We start from the raw sequence: 14,513 nt of genomic DNA, 5'->3' as shown, positions 1-14,513 counted from the left end.
TTAACTGGATGTAATAGAAACTATTTATCAATCTGTGGTGGATTAAACTGGGTTTTTACACTTTAATAAATTAAATTAAAGGAATATTTCAGCTTTGGAGATAAAAACGACACAAACCAAAGGATACAGTTTCAATTCACTGTTATAAATTATTTATTACTATTAATATCTTTTAATATCCTACAGCAGAAATTTAAAAAAAATATTTCCTCACTATGTTTTCTGGCGCTTAGCAAATAGAAATACTTTAGATTATTTTCACTGACCTAAAAAAGGGGAAGTTTGTCTCTTAACTTCAGACGGTGAGGATTAAAATGTCCTTTCATTGTTTTTAAATATCTGGTTTCAACTGTAAAAAACGCTTTCCAAGTTTAAACTTGTAATCAAACGGTAGATTGGACTTTATCATAAAATATCAAGGACTTTCCAAACCTTGAAAGCACCTAAAATAAATTCAAGGATTTCCCAAACGAAGCCTGATTGTATGTAAAGTGAAGCAGATAATGCTTCTGACTTTGCAAAATATATGATTAATTTTGATTTTTTTCAGTATTTTATGCAACTCTTTGTCTTTATTATTTAAAAAACACAAAAATCTTCATCAGAAAACCCATGAATAGCTTCGTTTCCACAATTCTTCAGCACAAAACAATTGTTTTATAACCTAAAGGCCTTTTGGTTTCTATTTAATGCCATGCTGCTGCAAATTTAAACTTTACAGTTTTTAAAAAGCATATTACACAATGAAACATCACGTCATACACAATAGTTAATCCATTTATTGAAAAACAATCTGTAGCATTTAATCTGAAAACAATACAGATTGGTTTCAAGCTTGAGCTCTACCTTTACCTGCAAGAAGACAGTTCTAATTTCTGACATGATGTAAAAAAAACAAAACACCTGGAAATTTAAGTGCGAAATACTAATAAATCTCAGTTAAAATCCCTACCTTTACATTTAAAATAATAGAAAACAAATCCATCTTACACTACGCAATAAGTAACCCAATGAAACTGTACAAATTTTCCTGCCACAAGACCCAGATGTGGCAACAATGACATCATGAAAAAATATATTTTACAAAACAAAAAAATCCTAAAATCATCATCAGAAGGTCCTTCTTTTAACAGGTGAAGCTTTGAGTTGATTTAATATTTGAACAATCTTATTGCATTTTATAATTTGTATTTAACACATTTTCTTTAAGAACAAAAAAAACGCGGTAAAATATGTATATTTAGGGTAGAAGACACAAAAAAAGACGCCTGGATCGATAAATGAAATGGTTATTGGAACTGTCGTCGGTCAGCAGCGTTGAACCGTTTTAGACATCATGGCCTAAATGTTACAAATACATTCATCTCACATTTCAACATGAAACATGCTATGTGATTAATAAAGATTTTTAAAAGTCTCATCTTTAACTTTTAGTAGAGTCAGTAAATTGAACGGCACATTATTCTGTTGGATGATCAAGTCAACATGAAATCAATGATTAGCAGATTCAGAGTTTCTATGTTACAAAGTTTAACACCAGATTAATTTACCTGGAAGGAAACACATGAGAATGTATGTGTGTGTGTGTGTGTGTGTGTGTGTGTGTGTGCGCGCTCTGACGTTACAGTAGGGTGTGAAAAATGTTGAATAATTTTCTAAAAGATGCATCATCTTTTACCATAATTTTCCAACAATACTGAGAAACAATTGGGCAAAGTTTCACATTTACAACAAAAGCTGAAAGTTCAAGCGGTTTTACCTTGACTTCTTTGAACCTTTAGAAACAAGAGAAAATAAATTAACAGTTAGACTTTCCTAAAAGCATTAAAGCTACAGTATGAAACTCAGATTTAAAAAAATGTTTTTAAATATTTGTTTAAACTGTCACTCCGTCATGACAGATAATCTGTGTCTTCTCCAAGAAACTACAGAAACACACTGTTCAGTCAGAAACAACCAATCAGAGCCAGGAGGAGGGGCTTAGCGCTGTCAATCACCCTCTCTGCTACGCTAAAGCTTCTTGCCAACAGTAGAGCCCATCATGAATGCTAAGACTAGTTAGCATGGCCACCAATAATGGTGGAAAAACAGTTTTTCTGTAATGATGAGTTGTTTCTCTGCCAGTAGCACATTTAGCAGCACATAGACTATTTGACTGACAGCGCTAAGAGGATTAAGGCCACTGAAAAAAATACAATTTTTGAATTTGAATTCTAATATTAAAGTTAGAATTTTGACTTTGACCTCAGAAGATCCATCCATCCATTTTCTGTGCACCCTTGTCCCTCAGTGGGGTCGGGAGGGCTGCTGGTGCCTCTCCAGCGAACGTTCCAGGCGAGAGGCGGGGTCACCTGGACAGGTCGCCAGTCTGTCGCAGGGCAACACAGAAAATCAAAGTCAGAATTCCAAGATCAAAGATCAAATTCAGAATTCCAAGATTAAAGATCAAAGTCAGAATTCCAAGATTAAAGATCAAAGTCAGAATTCCAAGATCAAAGTCAGAATTCAAAGATCAAAGTCAGAATTCCAAGATCAAAGATCAAAGTCAGAATTCAAAGATCAAAGTCAGAATTATGAGGAAAAGGGCAGAATTTTTTTCTCAGCGGCTCTAATCCTCTTCTGTACCCACCTCCTGGTTCTGATTGGTTGTTTTTGATTAACGTTTTCAGAGGCAATAGCAGCACAGAGATTGATTTTCCCACAGATCGTCTGTCTCATACCATCATAACAGCTTTAACAAACATGTAAATTAACAGATTTTTTTTTAAAATAAAACTTGCATACTGTAGCTTTAATTTGGGGTAGGTTTAGATTTAATCACAAAACATGATCTGAATTGGAGGACGAACACATAGTTAGCGTAACCGAGAAGGCACAGGATATCCGGCGGACTGATTGCTTCCCAGCGGCTCTACGGTGTGATGTACTCGAACTCCATGGGTCCCTGCGTCGGGGAGCTCATCGACGGCGACTCGGAGTCTGGCTGCATGTGAGCACCCGGCTCGGTGAACAGGTCGTCCCAGTACATCCCGCTCTGCGCCGAAGAGTGCATGGCCTCCATTTCGGCGGGGCTCATCTCCTGCATGCTGCCGTCCTCCGATATGAGTGGCGTTCCCGGCAGGTCGGTCACGTACGACTTCTTCTTCGACCTACACGGCAGCAGGCGGTACAGGTTGTTGTCGCCGTCGTCTTTCTGCTTCCTGCCGCTCGGGTCCTGATTGTGGACTTGCTTGCAGTGGTGGGACAGAACCTGGTAGTTCTGGAACATGTCGTTGCACAGCAGGCACTGGTACCGCCTCTCGCCCGTGTGGCACACTTCGTGTTTAGTTCTGTACTCCGCCAGGGCGAACACCTTGTTGCAGAAGCGACACGGGTACTTCTTCTCCCACGAGTGGGTGTTGAAGTGACGCCGCAGACTCGTGATGCACACATACGGGCGCTTGCACACGGCACAAACGTAGAAAGTCTTCCCATCCATGATCAGCTCGTAGTGATCGTCCAGCTCCATTTTGTTCTTCTTCCTGTTCGGACTGAGTGTTGGTGACAGCGGCGTCTGGTCGAAGGCCTTTTTGGGCGTCGCCATTAAAGCTCTTTTCCCTTTGTTGGGTTTTGATCCTCCTTCTCCTGGGTCTTCTTTCATTTGGACGATGTCGTATGTGTCCTCTCCGATGTTGGCGTAAACTTTACATCCGGATGAAAGCGAATCGATTTCCGTGCCGGTGTTGAGGGTCACCGTCTGTTTCGCCTCTATAGTTCCCTTGGCGCTGCTCGCAGAGACTCCGGAAACATCCAGAAGCCGTATTTTGGGATCGCCGTCCTGGGATGAAGCGGCGACTTGCTTCTTGTGGACTCCCAACATGTCGGTGCTTTCACTGGTCGGCCCCGGTGTGAGGCTGCTTGGTTGGGCGTGCGTCGCCGGGGAGTTACTGGAGCTGCAGTCCGAACTGTTCACCTGACACTTTGCGCCGTTAGTTTTCGGCGTGGCGGCTGCTTTCCCTGCATCCGCCGCAACATGATTCGAATCTTCGCTTTGTTTGGATTCAACATTTTCCGATTCCACTTTTTCCAAATCGATGATGTCAGAAGGGTTGGCCTTGAGACTCGCCGCTCTGGTTTGAGCATCGGTGCAGGAGACAAACACTACATCATCGCCCTCCTCCTCGTTTCCCCCGGGTTTCTTCGTCTGATTGAATTCCTCTGCGGAAATGGAGAAGGACTCTGTGATGACCGGCATTGTCTCCGTAGAGGCGTCGCTCTTGCTTCCCGTCTCCTGGGACAAACCTGACAGACCTTTCACTTGTGACAGCGGCGAATGCAAGTTCGCAATAAACTTCACTCCCAGGATCTTTCCGGCGCGGATGAGTTCCTCCAGCATGTCGGAGCGGACGCGGATGATCCTGGAGCTGTAGATGTAGTTGAGGATGTGCTCAAAGATTTCTGGCCGGATGAAGTTGAGCTCGATGACTTGACCGGCGACTGCAAAAAGCTGGTGAAAGTATGTGCTGGAGGCTGACAGGATTGTTTTGTGCGCTCTGAATTTCTTGTCCTGTATGATGATGGTGATGTCACAAAACAAGCCATTGCTCCGCTGCTCGTTCAGAGACTTGAGGACAGCTGCTGAATACTGCGTGTCAGTGGCAGATATCAGCTTTAGGCTCGGCATGGCTGCAGAAAGAGAGGAGGAAGAAACAAAAACGGAATAAAATCAGAGTCCAGTGAGTCTGTGTGGTCACCAGCTGTGTTTCCATTAACTATAGAGATGCGCAAATTGAAATTACGAAAAATTTAATTGCTTAATGGAAACTCACAAAGTTTTGTAAAAATTGAGATGGTTTTTCAGCCGTACTGAAATGGAAAAAATGTCCAAAACTGCAACAGAAACACTTTTTTTGCACAACTGTCACATCAATAGCTAGGTGTTACTACTGGCGAAAATGACAGAGAAGACGACAGGAAGTAGTAGGAGGAAGATGGTTTGTTTTTGTTTTTTGGACAATGAGCAGCTGGATCCAGTTTTCACAGCATCACACAGTTCATAGAAAGTCGTCATTCTAAAATGTTGAATATATAACTTTTCTATAAAATTGTTGGCTACAATTTACCCAAAACATGGCATACGTAGCTGCTTCCAAATATCAGCGGCTTGTTGCTCCAACGCCTGAATAAGACGCCGACTTCTCTCATGTAACTGTTTACATCTGTTGCTGGCATGACTTTTAAAGATGTATCCACGTGTATTATTTTAATTTCTTATTTAGTAGAAATTGTGTTTTTAATGAACATTAGCAGAATATTGGCAAAGTTTTGCGCACACTTCTAATGAAAATGCAGCTAGTTACTGCAACTTCTAATCTGTTTATTTTCCGGGCGCCTTAGTTATTTATCATCACAGAACAAGAATAACTCCCCGTGCAACAGATATGAAATTATATCCAGAGTTCAATATAGAGAAAAATGTAAATTCTTCTCACGTTTAACCATAAACTTAAATGTAAAATTTTATTAGGATTTAATGAGATGGAACAAAACAACAAAGTACTGCTTAATGGTAAACCTGATACAATTAATCAATTAAGCAAATGATAACTAAAATGAACTTAATAATTTCCAGTCTGATTAATAATTTTTGAATGGCAAATTTGTTTGAATAAACATCAAAAACCAGTTTAATGGTTTCAGTTATGTTTATTTCTGTTTTCTTTTGTTTTTGGTTGTCAAGTTTTAATTTTGATAGTTAAAGTGTGGACTGTTCTTTAAAAATATATGTTTATCAATCATTGAGAGGGCAAACTTGCATTATTATCCCACCATCAATATAACAATTGAAAAGGGTCTCAAAACAACGTTATTGTTTATTACAATAACTTCTGGAAGAATGTGTCATTGTTATTGAAACAGGTCTATCTGCCACCACCTTGCCACATTACACTAAATGTTCTGTTTAGAAAGTTATGCAATGTCCGCATATTACAAGTAGGACAAAAAGTTCAACTTTGATCCAATCGCACAACTTGGTTTGCAGCAAACTGCAAACAGGAGCTCCTGTTGCTTTCATTCAACAATAGCTCTCTTCCTACCACTCTTCCATAAATGCTAGTTCAATCTTCTAACAATGGACTGAACAGATGTTCTAGCTTTAGATATGATTCTGTAACAGAACTGCTTTAAGTTTTATTGTGCCGTTTGTTCACTAATGAGACCTTTACTGAACAGCTGTATTCCTACAGAATAAATTAAAAACAGGTGGAATAACTACTAATCTACTGACATCTGAAGGCAATTTGGCTGCGCTGGATTTTATGTAGGAGTATCAGGTAAAAGGGGATTGAGTACAAATGCACATTATTCTTTTCATATCTTTCTTTGTAATAGAGAAATATAAGACAAGCAAACATTGTTTGCCTTCCTCCTCGCGATTACGCAAAATCCAACTGACAATGAAACAGAGTGAAGTTCAAGAGGCGAGAAGACATTTAAATAACCTACACCTGTAAGGTCACTACAAATAATTATTTAAAAATGAAGGACACAAGGAAATCATTTCACAGGCTGTTATGAAGTTAAGGCGAACATATAATTCTGTTTAAGAGCTTTTAGAGAACTAAAACAATGGTTGCTTAGTGATAGTAGAGTTTTAGTAATAATACGGCAATTGCTAAATTTTAATTCGTATAATATCATAGAAACTACCTTTATTAAAACAGGCTATGTCGGTTTTATAAGTATTGTATTATCGGTCTGTAACATATCCGTAACTAAATATTCAGTCGCTGCTGTTAGCATGCTAACAAAGGTAACGATGACTTCTCTCTAATGAAGAGGAAGCGCGGCCTGCTGCTTAGCATCCTGTTAGCATGCGGGTTTTTAATTGCACAAAACGGATGAAGAAATCACGTAGTGGCTCTATTTTTATACACAAAAAATGGTAATTAAATATTTACCTGCACCCCCGATGCCCGACCCAAATCTAAACCTGCAAGTTGTCAAAAAAGCTGGAGTGTAAATAATTACCTTCGCTGCCGACTGACAACAGACCGGAAATTTCCTGCAGACAGCTGCACCACAGGAACCACCGGAAACCTTCAAAATAAAAGTACCTAAATTTGAGATTACTTTTCCAGTAAAAAAAAAAATGTTAATTTTATGAAAATATAATAGTTCATAGTTAAGCAGATGGGAATACATGTTTTGAAACCACACACTTATTTTCTGATTTTGATTAAAACAATTGAAATTATTGTGTCCCTCGACTAATTTTTACTCGAAATTTTGGTATTCATTGGACACCACTGTTTTGATTTTTTTTAGTTTTATAAAGAAAATACAATAAATAAACAAGTCAAAAACATTAGACGTTTTCTAAAAGTTAGGAATATGGACAATATTAAAATTGAGTCCATAGTGTTTTTAATAATGCCAAAGGACGAATTTGATTATATTTACTTTTGAATGGATTTAATCAGATGATGGTGCTATTGTGACAATAAAGGGGGGGGGGGAATGCATTCATTAACAATATTTAAAAAATCAGAAAGCGGTCAAGATCAGCAGACTGCTCTAAAATGCTTTTAAATACCAGGACATTTGCAAGAGTATAAACTAAATAGCTTTGATAAAATTAACTAAAGGAAAGATTGAAAGTTTTTATATTTCTTTGTTCAGAATAAACATGGGCTGTGCACATCAGCAAAAGCGAGAAAATACTTAAGATATTTATTTTAAATATTCATAATGAAAAAGGTCTTAGCCTCATCTCCCTAAAATAAGGGCCTAATTTCCCTATGCCAAAAGTGTTTGTTTTTTTCTCACTGAAAAATGTTTTGGTAAGGAAGAGGTGGTAATTTCATTCATGCATTCATTCATTCATTTATGCCACTTTTGGGGAAAATAACTGGCGATTTACAATATAGTAGGAACTATTGTTCGGTGGATTCGGGAGGCAGAGGGAACCTTTTAAGCGTTGGACCACTGATCTCTTCCTGTTATTGATTGCGCACTAAAATAGAAAGCCATATCTCCTGTCTTATGCTCTGTTTTCCTTTAATTTTGTAACTTTATTAAGCATTAAGTCCTCGGAGGTCAGACAGGATGCCTCTGTCTGACCGATCCAGCTCCGACGGCGGCAGGGACTCTCCGAATCCTCGGGCCCGGAGACCCCGTACACGATCCCGCAGCCGAAACCGTAGCCGAGAGCGTAGCCTGTCTCCGGACAGTTTTGGGCCCAAACTCCCGAAGCCCCGCAACAAGGAGAGGGAGCGAGAGGAGCGGGAGCGTCGTTTCAAAGAGGCGAGAAACATCCGAAGATTCCGCATCGGGAGTCCCGGTCGGAGCCGCTCCAGATCCAGATCCAGATCCAGGTCCCGGTCCCGGGATCGCCACAACAACAGCACCAGCAACAACCACGGCCACTGGTCCGAGCAGCGCGATGGAAAACACGGCGGCTTCAAAGATGACTATTACTACCAGCAGCAGAGGGACGACATCCAGAGGCAGAGGCAGGAGGCTTTCATTGCCAGGTAGGAAAAATCCAGTTCATGTTCACGAAAAGCTGTTTCCTTGGTGATCTATGGTTGGTTGGTAACTGGAAAGATGCAAGTTTGATTCCTGCATCCGCCACGCATCAACGTGAGCTGGGCCTCTGATAGTTCATCTTCTTTACATTTGACGCCAAATCTGACCTGCTGCATTATCTCTGCTAAAGAACTGAACCGCCATAGCATGACTCTGCCACCACCATGTTTTACCATGGTCCTGCTGAGTTTTCTGTATATGTCTGCATAATCATGACAATTATAACAAAGGCATGAAATATTTCACTCAGTCTGTAGTGAATCTATGTAATATGCGTTTCAGTTCCTCAAATGAACTTCTTCACAATATTGAAAGGCTTAAAGTTGTCCCTTTAAGCCCTTTAAGTAATCTTTCTATTTTGGGGGTCATACACTGCAAAAACACAAAAATCCTACCTGGTCTGGTTTCTAGTGCAAATGTGTTAGTTCACTTGAATAAGACAGAACAAACTTACAAGTAACTTTTTTTTATGAAGATATAGGCGCTTGTTTTAAGTCAATAATTCCTTAATATTGATTTTAAAAAGTGCTGATTTCACAGGTAGATTATAAAAAGACATTTTTCTGCTGCTATAAGTAAAATAATCTGCAAGAAGAGCTAGTACTTTCTCAGAAATATGAAGGATTTATTGACCTAAGCAAGCTTGTATACCAAGCTTGTACAAAGTTGTTTTTGTCTTTTTTCAAGTGTTTGTGCTATGAATTAAAAAAACTTGGTAAGATTTTGTGGTTTTGCAGTGTATCTTCAGCAGTATAACTGCATGATGTTTGAACTTGGGAATTTGATTTATAACCAAACCCTTTTTTAACCTAATGAGAACTCTCTAATCTGACTGCTGTGTTTTCATGATTATTTTTGTTCTCTCTAACAAAACTCCAAGGCCTTCAGAAAACATAATTTATGTATATTTATATTTTTTGATATAAATGTGGTGATACGTTCCAGGCGTCTACAGGAGCGGGAGCGGATCGGTGAGCTCGGTTGTCCTGAAGTCTGGGGATATTCTCCAAGAGTGAAAGAACCAGAGTGAGTGAAGAAAACCCATCATCGATGTTCTCTACGTTTCTGCTTTGGAGGAATGTTTGTGTTAATTATGGCTTTTCTCTCCATTAGCTCTGATGAATTCACACCAGTTGAAGAAGATGAGAAAAACAGCAGCTCAGAATCCAGTTCAGAGGGTAGGAACTGTTTGACTGGAAATTATTTCTGACGCAATTCCTATAAAATGTATTTGCCCCTTTGGATGTTTTACACTTTTTGTTGCTTTCACAAATCAATAATGAGCAACAAAATCTGCCTTTTTTAGTCTGACCTAATTCTTTCTTTTCTTTTTTCAAAAGAATTAGGTCAGACACTTTTAATAGGGATGAATATTTATACAATCACTTATTTCCTGCTAAATGTTTTTATTATTTTTGTAGAAATCAGTCATTTGACAGATTTAATTTTAAAAAAATTACAGAAATGTTTCTGTCAAAAAGCCAGGTTTTGTGACTGATTTGTAAAAGCAATAAAATGGTAAACCATGCAGTACATGCAGATTGTATGTTGGAATACAATTTACTTGCAAATCTTGAGCACCTGTATTTAGCTCTAAGCTATTTTGTCTCTACTTAACAGAGGAAAAGAAGAAGAAGAAGAGAAAGAAGAAGTCGAAGAAGAGAAAGACCAAGAAACACTCTGAGGACAGCGAGTTGGAATCAGATTCAGAAGGTGAAACATTTTAATTTCTTTACCCAACAATTCTGAACGTCTTATTACTTTTATAAGCTGAAATGTCTTTGTTTTCCACAGAAGAAGTGAAAAAGAAGAAAAAGAAGAAGAAAAGCAAGAAGTAGGTTCTCATTTGCTACACTAATAATGCTCTGGTACGTTTTTGTTTTGATCGATGAAACATCTCGATTTTTGTTGCAGGTCGAAGAAGTCCAAGAAGAAGAAGGCGAAGAAGAGCCGGAAAGAGTCCAGTGACTCCAGCAGCGAAGAGTCGGAGGAAGAGGAAGAGGAGACTGGTGGTCTGATGTGGGTGGAGAAAACCGGCGTCGATGAGAACATCGTTGGTCCGGAGGCGCCACTCACTCATCTGTCGCAGGATGACAAACCGCTGGAGTGAGTCTCTCTTCTTTTGCTTTCTCATTTCCCTTCAGATGTTTTCTGGAACCAAATCATGCAGTTTATTTGTTTGTGAGTCTTGTGTTTGTGAAACTCCCGTTTTGTCTTCCTCCAGCTTCGGTCACGCCCTGCTGCCGGGTGAAGGTGCTGCCATGGCGGAGTACGTGAAGGCGGGCAAACGGATCCCCAGAAGAGGAGAAATCGGTCTGACCAGCGACGAGATCGCAAACTTCGAGAAGTCTGGTTACGTCATGAGCGGCAGCAGGTGAGCAAAATTTAGAAGTGAATTAGAGCTGAGATGATTAATTGTGATGAATTGATTATTGAATAATTATCAACTAACACCAATACTGGATAATACAGACCCAAAACTACTCTAGTGGCAAAGTTTTAGCTTCAGAAGTAGTTTTAGCTACAAGTGATCAACAAATCACTGAAGGAATGTTGTTATTGCATTTTAGGTAATGGTGATTTTTTTTATTTTTATTTTATTCATTTATTTCCTTGCATCTATAATATAAAATAAGATTAAGTGGTTAAAATAAAATCTGAAAAATGTGACAATTATTTTCAGATTGTCAAAATAATTGATAGAATAATCAGTTATTAAAATAATTTAGTTGCAGCCTGGTATGAATAGGACATTTTCTCTACTTATGATATGAGGTATTTTGACACAGCAGAAATTTTCATCTGTGTAGTGTTTTTAAGTATTCATAACTCGAACATGTTGTCATGTTACACCATCGACTATATATTAAATATTTTTCATTAGAATTTTATGTGATATACAAAAATGTGAAGTGTGGCATATATTTGTGTTCATCTCCTGCTACATACACATTTATTTATAGTCATGCTAGAGTTGTGTTCTTGGGGGCCCTAATCAGCCGCTTAATTCATATATGCCTTGGGCCGGCCATGTTTGCCCATATAATTGTTCTTTTGCTTTTTTCCATGTTTGTACCTTCTGTAACCCTGACATTTAATCTCTTTTTCCTCCTGCAGACATCGTCGTATGGAGGCCGTGCGTCTGAGGAAGGAGAACCAGATCTACAGCGCGGATGAAAAGCGAGCTCTGGCCTCCTTCAACCAGGAGGAGAGGAGGAAACGCGAGAGCAAGATCCTGTCGAGTTTCAGAGAAATGGTGTACAGAAAAACCAAAGGCAAGGAGGAGAAGTGACTGTTGCTTAGTTTCCCTTCAGCTGGAAGGATTTGCTTTGTCTGGTGACTTAAAGTGTAATATTTTATTTCTGAGAGTGCTCCTAAATTCAGTTTTCCTTCTGTGAGGATGTTTTAACTATAAAGAAATGTCTGAAAGTGAAGCCTAATTGTAATTGTTTTATTTCTTATCCACACGAGCAGAGAAATAAAAACCTTTTTATCTCCACTGTTCTGTCTGTACTTGAAGTTAAACTGATAAAACCTCTGAAAATTAAATAAAAATCTTACTGTAGATCTTCCTCTGAAATGTTCATGTAAATGTTTCAGCTTGTTTATAATCTAACAAATAACTGCAAACCACATGTTCACCTTTAACCTTTTTTTGTACACTTAATATCAACAAAAGATATACATAAAAGAGCAAATGTGTTTCTACAAATCAGTAGAGTGGAAATGATCAAATACAATACTTTAAGTATTTTGTAGTTATGTAGGCGTCAAGTAAATGCCTTTAAAAATCTATTTAAAATGCTAATCATTAAAATAGAAGCCATGTAAAACTCGTACTAAATCTTGTTTAAAAAAAAAAACAACCCAAAACACTTCTAGTGAGGAACAGTTTAATCACAACTGATTTTTAAAAGACATATTTAATTTACAACATGGACATTTCTGCTCTTAATCTTCCATTACTTGATGTTCTCGAGTCCCTGCAAAGACAGAAATGTTATTGAGCTCCAGTTTTAGTCATATTTATAGGAAAACTACAGGTTTGACTTAAAACACATAAAATCTCCATATCATCTTGGATCTCCCTGAACCTAAGCTTTTAAGTGAAAACATTTCAGTTAATTCTCTCCAACTCCAATTGTAGGTGATATGTTGTAGAATTTGCCAAATGTAAAGATTTGTACAAAAAAAAGAAACTTAAGTTATTTTAGTTTGTAAAATCTAAAAGTTAGAGCTCAGTTGATTAATCCAATAAAAAACAGCAACACTGGTCACTGAGGATTTTTCCCCATAAGTAATTATTTCACTAATGGTGTACCTTTGGTTATATTTGACTGATAAGCACTGATGCAGAACTGGAGGTAAAACAACATGTAATAAATGTCAAATAGCAATAAAACTGTCCAGGTTTACAAGTTTTTAAAGAAACTCACCCCAAAATTTAGGTCCTAAAAAGTCTTAAATACACCCAGAGTTTCAACACAAGGTATTCCATTACATTGCCTGATAAGCATTGTCATTTTAAATAGTGTATGCAAATATTGAAAATAGCTGGTTCCAATTGTTAGCTGCTAATTCTTTGTATAGCTGATGGGACTTTCTCCAAACATTTTTACCAGAAAATAAAAGCATGTAAATAACCGAAACCATTCGTTTTGCTGCCGTTTTTTATTATTTAAAACGGATTCACCTGGGAGGTAAAATACTGATTCGTCCCCGACACTCTCTTGTCCCTTTCCATCAGATACCACTGCCATGGATTCCGGGCGATCCTTTTCTCCTGTACGGGGATAAAATAGTTGCAGTCACACATATTAAAGCAGATATTAGCAGCATCTGACAAAGTCACCCTTCACCTTTCCTCCGTTGGTGAACTTATGAATGTGTGTGGTCAAAATGCCCGGAATGATCATGCAGGCTGTCATGAGGCCGAAGGCGGGGAGGATTTCATACCACATCTTCCGTTACTCCAACAACCAGAAACAAAGAAGAAGCAGCAAGAACAGCGTTGTCCTCCAAAAATATCAAGATAATCTGTCTATTATGCTAACGCTGCTAACAAAATGTCGACCGCTCTGCTCCGACTTCCGTAACCAGAAGGAATGATTTCCGGTATGAACTTTTCAAAATTAAAGCATCAAGAATCTTCTTTTTCATGACCGTTGTCAAACAACGTTTAAAAGTGCGTTACCGCCACCTACTGGAATGGAGTGTGAGACGCTCTATCCTCCTGACTACAAGGAAAAAAAAAATTGTCCAGTCACCATTTTTTAAATTCCACAATCTTTGTAAGGTAATTAGAATACTGAAAACATTTTTTGGGAAAAAAAAGTTTTTATTTTTGAGATATCATATGTTCACGACAGTGGACATCGGAATACCATGCATTTGAAATTAAACCTTGATGACAACCAGTTTGTACCAAAGAAAATATCCATACATCAACATAAAAATGAATTTCACATTGACAAAATTGAGCACTGCTGCCTAGTAAGAAGGTTCTGGGTTCGATTCCCAGCCCGGGGTCTTTCTGCATAGAGTTTGCATATTCTGCCTGTGCATGGTGGGTTCTCTCTGGGTACTCCGGCTTCCTCCCACAGTCCAAAAACATGACTGTCAGGTTAATTGGCCTCTCTAAATTGGCCCTAGGTGTGAGTGTGTGTGCATAGTTGTCTGTCTCTGTGTTGCCCAGCGACAGACTGGCGACCTGTCCAGGGTGACCCAGTTTCTCGCCCGGAACGGCTGGAGATAGGCACCAGCACCTCCCGGCCCCACTAAAGACAAGGGTGTGCAGAAAAAGGATGGATGAATGGATGGATGGATGGATGGATGGATGGATGGATGGATGGATGGATGGGTGTATGGATGGGTTGATGGATACAGAAAAAAGAAAATAATTACGAATGTCCACTACAGAGGACAATTTTTCAACTTTAAAT

The 14,513-nt window shown here is 38.6% G+C and overlaps 3 protein-coding genes across 7 annotated transcripts; 1 reads left to right on the top strand and 2 right to left on the bottom strand.

Annotated features, from left to right (window-relative positions):
* Positions 1-2,756: 2,756 nt before the first annotated feature.
* LOC106940247 (transcriptional regulator Kaiso-like) lies at positions 2,757-7,115 on the bottom strand. 2 transcript variants are annotated; one of them, XM_015022931.1, is made up of 2 exons: positions 7,012-7,115; positions 2,757-4,665 (listed from the first exon to the last, which is right to left on the bottom strand). In XM_015022931.1, the coding sequence occupies exon 2, from the start codon at positions 4,661-4,663 to the stop codon at positions 2,912-2,914; it is 1,752 nt and encodes a 583-aa protein (XP_014878417.1). In that variant the 5' UTR covers positions 4,664-4,665; positions 7,012-7,115; the 3' UTR covers positions 2,757-2,911. The 2 variants fall into 2 exon arrangements, with proteins under 2 accessions (XP_014878417.1, XP_014878418.1); XM_015022932.1 differs by having other exon boundaries at positions 6,942-7,022.
* On the top strand, positions 6,232-12,136 carry LOC106940248 (NF-kappa-B-activating protein-like). 4 transcript variants are annotated; one of them, XM_015022936.1, is made up of 9 exons: positions 6,232-6,461; positions 8,066-8,516; positions 9,517-9,597; positions 9,685-9,749; positions 10,192-10,284; positions 10,369-10,405; positions 10,486-10,677; positions 10,796-10,945; positions 11,689-12,136. In XM_015022936.1, the coding sequence occupies exons 2-9, from the start codon at positions 8,089-8,091 to the stop codon at positions 11,861-11,863; spliced, it is 1,221 nt and encodes a 406-aa protein (XP_014878422.1). In that variant the 5' UTR covers positions 6,232-6,461; positions 8,066-8,088; the 3' UTR covers positions 11,864-12,136. The 4 variants fall into 4 exon arrangements, with proteins under 4 accessions (XP_014878422.1, XP_014878421.1, XP_014878419.1 ...); XM_015022935.1 differs by having other exon boundaries at positions 10,366-10,405; XM_015022933.1 differs by having other exon boundaries at positions 10,363-10,405.
* Positions 12,137-12,447: 311 nt separating this feature from the next.
* LOC106940250 (NADH dehydrogenase [ubiquinone] 1 alpha subcomplex subunit 1-like) lies at positions 12,448-13,689 on the bottom strand. Its single transcript, XM_015022937.1, has 3 exons — positions 13,431-13,689; positions 13,265-13,354; positions 12,448-12,554 (listed from the first exon to the last, which is right to left on the bottom strand). Exons 1-3 carry the CDS (start codon positions 13,530-13,532, stop codon positions 12,534-12,536), a joined length of 213 nt encoding a protein of 70 aa, XP_014878423.1. The 5' UTR covers positions 13,533-13,689; the 3' UTR covers positions 12,448-12,533.
* Positions 13,690-14,513: the final 824 nt, after the last annotated feature.

This window comes from Poecilia latipinna, unplaced genomic scaffold (assembly GCF_001443285.1).
Source record: "Poecilia latipinna isolate Pla-1442-1.1 unplaced genomic scaffold, P_latipinna-1.0 Scaffold3144, whole genome shotgun sequence".
NCBI lineage: Eukaryota > Metazoa > Chordata > Actinopteri > Cyprinodontiformes > Poeciliidae > Poecilia > Poecilia latipinna.
The sequence above is the reverse complement of the archived record's forward strand: the minus strand, read 5'-3'. Positions and strand labels throughout refer to the sequence as shown.

What these genes read in the sequence shown, in the direction of transcription:
- LOC106940247 (XM_015022931.1), bottom strand. Translation starts at nt 4,663, where the DNA reads ATGCCGAGCCTAAAGCTGATATCTGCCACTGACACGCAGTATTCAGCA.
- LOC106940248 (XM_015022933.1), top strand. Translation starts at nt 8,089, where the DNA reads ATGCCTCTGTCTGACCGATCCAGCTCCGACGGCGGCAGGGACTCTCCG. An exon ending in CTCAGAATCCAGTTCAGAGG is followed by an intron (nt 9,750 to 10,191) that starts GTAGGAACTGTT and finishes TCTACTTAACAG; the next exon opens with AGGAAAAGAAGAAGAAGAAG. An exon ending in AAGAAGAAGAAAAGCAAGAA is followed by an intron (nt 10,406 to 10,485) that starts GTAGGTTCTCAT and finishes TTTTTGTTGCAG; the next exon opens with GTCGAAGAAGTCCAAGAAGA.
- LOC106940250 (XM_015022937.1), bottom strand. Translation starts at nt 13,532, where the DNA reads ATGTGGTATGAAATCCTCCCCGCCTTCGGCCTCATGACAGCCTGCATG. An exon ending in AGTTCACCAACGGAGGAAAG is followed by an intron (nt 13,355 to 13,430) that starts GTGAAGGGTGAC and finishes ATCCCCGTACAG; the next exon opens with GAGAAAAGGATCGCCCGGAA. An exon ending in ATCAGTATTTTACCTCCCAG is followed by an intron (nt 12,555 to 13,264) that starts GTGAATCCGTTT and finishes CTGTCTTTGCAG; the next exon opens with GGACTCGAGAACATCAAGTA.